The 3,511-nt window shown below is 31.3% G+C and overlaps 1 protein-coding gene across 1 annotated transcript; it reads right to left on the bottom strand.

The window, feature by feature from the left end:
• Window positions 1-261: 261 nt before the first annotated feature.
• On the bottom strand, window positions 262-2,496 carry LOC107888785 (transcription factor MUTE). Its single transcript, XM_016812991.2, has 3 exons — window positions 2,208-2,496; window positions 1,682-2,071; window positions 262-506 (listed from the first exon to the last, which is right to left on the bottom strand). The coding sequence occupies exons 1-3, from the start codon at window positions 2,301-2,303 to the stop codon at window positions 414-416; spliced, it is 579 nt and encodes a 192-aa protein (XP_016668480.1). The 5' UTR covers window positions 2,304-2,496; the 3' UTR covers window positions 262-413.
• Between the last annotated feature and the right edge of the window lie 1,015 nt (window positions 2,497-3,511).

Genomic DNA, 3,511 nt, shown 5'->3' with positions numbered 1-3,511 from the left:
TTCAATTTTTTTCTGTTTTTTTTTTGGTAATGTAGTATTAATGCACCCACAATAGGGATATATCCACACCACACACGCACACACTATGTTCAAAGGGAGTTGAGCCTATCACTTTTTCTCTGAAAGTTCAAACGGTTAGTTCAAGAATCAAATCAACTTTTCAAAAATCAAATTAAGTATCAAGATTTACACATAAAAAAAATAATAAAGGAAGCATTGCTCTAATGGAGTAAAGGTCCATATAACTATCTCTCCATATCATGGAAAAAGTGGATAAGTTGTTAGATTTCATTACTTAGAAGTAATTATGTTTTAACCTTAAAAGAGAAATGAAATTATATATGTTTCATTTCTTGTATGCAGCGATATAACAACAAACCATGTAAACACGAAAATTTGAAAGCTATGAAAATCTATATTTCGTTTAGAAAAACAGGCTCCGAGAAGAAGCTTTGCTGAACTTCAACAGCAAGTTCCTCCAAGCTCAGCTGACATTCTAGACCAATCTGTCTCAAGAAAAGAAAAAGAAAAAAAGATAGCACTATGATATAAGATAAGCCTTCTTCATATCTAGTTATATACATATATGGAGATTAATAGACCACTTATCAACTTCAACATATATTACTCCAACTTAAGAAAAAGTATTAGGAGTATGTATCCAACATGTGTATATATATACTCAATATCTTTAAGTTCTTTAAATATTTGGAAGATTATATCCGTATATCCATGTTCGAATATACATCGAACACAAACACCAGGCATAATAAAGATTCCATTTATAAAACAGGCTTTCTATGGTGAAAATAAAGTAAATCTCTCAAAAATTCATGTTATATCATATTGTTCAATATAAGAAACAAAAATGAACAGAAGGATTAAATTGTCGAGTATAAGAAGCTTAAATAGTTACTATTTTCAGTGTTTTAGTTGGGTGCCCTATTTCTGATGTTTTCTCATGCTTTACATCTTGATGGATGAAATGCAATCTCAAGCCAATTTTGTTTATATGTTTATTTTTCCCTACTTGACAATGCTTTCCATGAGGAATTTTGGATGAAATCTGCTTCAAATGAACATATATATGATTAGAAGCACATAATAAATGCATATTGGAATGTAAAATCTCTTTCTATCAAAATAATAATAAGAAGTAAAATCTCTCATCTTCTACTCATATATTTAACATTGTGTTATATATATATATATATTATAAAGCATTTGTTAGTGGCCGGAGAACATTAGTTATTTTTTATTAATCTAATATCCCATTGATAATTAGTTAGAGTTCAAACCATAGTTCATGAATATAATGGAAAATAACAATTTTTCATTGATTATTTCTTGATACAAAGCACACGTGATATTTATTATCAAATTAATTCTTTGATACATTGACAAATTTATGACAAAAAGAGTATAACCCCTAAATCCTAAATTACCAGTAATATATTAGTCAAATTAGTACTGCAATATTATCAAATTCGTGTTCCATGTCCCGTATTACTTAATACAATGGACATACCTTTATGACAAAAGGGGTATAAACCCTAAACCCCTCGACGCCAACAATAATATCAAATTAATTCCTAGCAAATTCAAGTCCATTAAAACTCTGACGCATTATTTAATGCCGGCAATAACAACTGTGGTTGAAACAAATAGATAATGATCATACCTTGATGACAAAGGAGTATAAAAAAGTGTCTTCCATGCTGCTGATGTTGACGTGAAGAACCTCAAATGAAAATTTCTCAAGCACAGCTATTATCTTCAGAATTTGACCGGGTATTCGTCCGCACACGATCTTCAGGACGACGTTGGATCCGGCGATCCTTGCTTCGACATCCGCAAGCGATGAGTTGCAACAAGCACCGACATCTCCCACCGGTTCGAATCCAATGGGAGAATGGTTAGGTTTTGCGGGCAAAGGTAGTGGCCTTGGGGTACTTGGACTAGGGTTAGGGCTTAAGCTCTTCCTTTGTTTCTTCGATTCCAAAGCTTGTAAAACTTGTTGCAACTCCTTGATGAACTCTATCACACCACCTATGACCGATGCTTGGTCACCCTATAGAAACAAAAAAAGAAAAAATGAAACCCTAAAAATTAAGAAATTAAGAAAGAGAAAGACAATTAGGGTTCAATCTCGCAATCTTGATATCGATCGAAAATAAAAGGAAAAAAAGAAGGAAGAGTTAAGTTACCCTCTTAATATAGAAACAAGGGGTTAAGGAACGCAAAACTTTGAGATGCTCATTCATTTGCCTTCTCCTATTTCTCTCCACAGCAATATGAGACATGTTCACAAAGAGTTCAATTCTCAACTAGGGTTTTTATCTTTTATATATGTATGTGATGGATCTTTCAGATGTAATGCTTTGACATGAAGTTGTTTTTTTTTGTTTGGTGGGGTTTATATATATATAAGAATATTAAAATATAGTTGGGAAAGTGGTGGCTGATGACTTAGTTGGGAAATAAATGCTGTGGGATGCAGTCTCGTGAGGGTTGCTTTGGTTTACTCTTTAGAAATAAGTGTCATTACGTAGAGCTCACGTTTATTATCTTGGAACAATTACAGCCTTTCCTCATGTAATTTTGCTCATCTTTTAACTGCCTTTACCTATTTTTCATGCATTTTCCCCTCTTCTTACTACTCTATATATGTCTTTCATGCATGCACTGTCTTTATAGTGAGTAAATAAATTGTCTAATAAAATAAAATAAGCCATGAATGTAATTTATATTACTTGTTTTGTCCACGTGTTGTTTTATGATGACATGTTTTGATTAAAGGGTCAGTAGTTATTCCCTTCATTCTAAATTCTAATAAACTTATCACACTTTTGACTTTTGGCGATTAAATTCTTTTAACTTTTGATTTACTATTTTTTAAAATATTACTTAATACTTTAAATGTAGTAATTTTTAGACTTAAATCACAAAATGATATCTAAATTTTTTAAGTTGGTATCTAATTTTTTTTATCACAAGTGGTGTCTAAACTATATCCCATTGCTTAAAGTGATACCTAAATTATACTATTTTTTTTCAAGTTTATACCTAAACTTTTTTTCTTACAAGAGATACCTAAACTAGACTTTGTTGCCTGCAGTCATACCTAAACCATAGTCTATTGTCCAAATTATCTCGACCATTAAAAAATCTCTTTAAACAATTATTTTATAACAAGTGACACTTTTAAATTAAAATAAAATTAAATTAAATTAAAAAATTTCAAAAAGTTTTTTACACTTTCTCCTCCCGAGTCATTCTTTCTTCTCTTTTAATGAAATTTCTTTTAAGCTAGAAACAAATTTATTGAAACGGTCATGGTAAAAGCGGTGGTACAATATTCCAGATTACAAAACCAAGGGAAAAAGATCTGCACCTATAAGTGACAACAATCATCCAATAACACCAGGCTTGCACCTATATAAGGTCATACAAGCTTATCAGATTTGACTTGCAGACCACCCGACAGAAAGCCTTGATTAATCGCCATTAA

The sequence above is a fragment of the Gossypium hirsutum genome, chromosome A09 (assembly GCF_007990345.1).
Source record: "Gossypium hirsutum isolate 1008001.06 chromosome A09, Gossypium_hirsutum_v2.1, whole genome shotgun sequence".
Taxonomy (NCBI): domain Eukaryota; kingdom Viridiplantae; phylum Streptophyta; class Magnoliopsida; order Malvales; family Malvaceae; genus Gossypium; species Gossypium hirsutum.
This window is presented reverse-complemented; position numbering and strand designations above follow the sequence as displayed.

Coding starts and splice junctions, on each gene's coding strand:
- LOC107888785 (XM_016812991.2), bottom strand. CDS start 2,303: ATGTCTCATATTGCTGTGGAGAGAAATAGGAGAAGGCAAATGAATGAG. Junction 2,072..2,207: donor CTTGTTTCTATATTAAGAGG/GTAACTTAACTC, acceptor TTGTTTCTATAG/GGTGACCAAGCATCGGTCAT. Junction 507..1,681: donor TATACTCCTTTGTCATCAAG/GTATGATCATTA, acceptor TTCTTGAGACAG/ATTGGTCTAGAATGTCAGCT.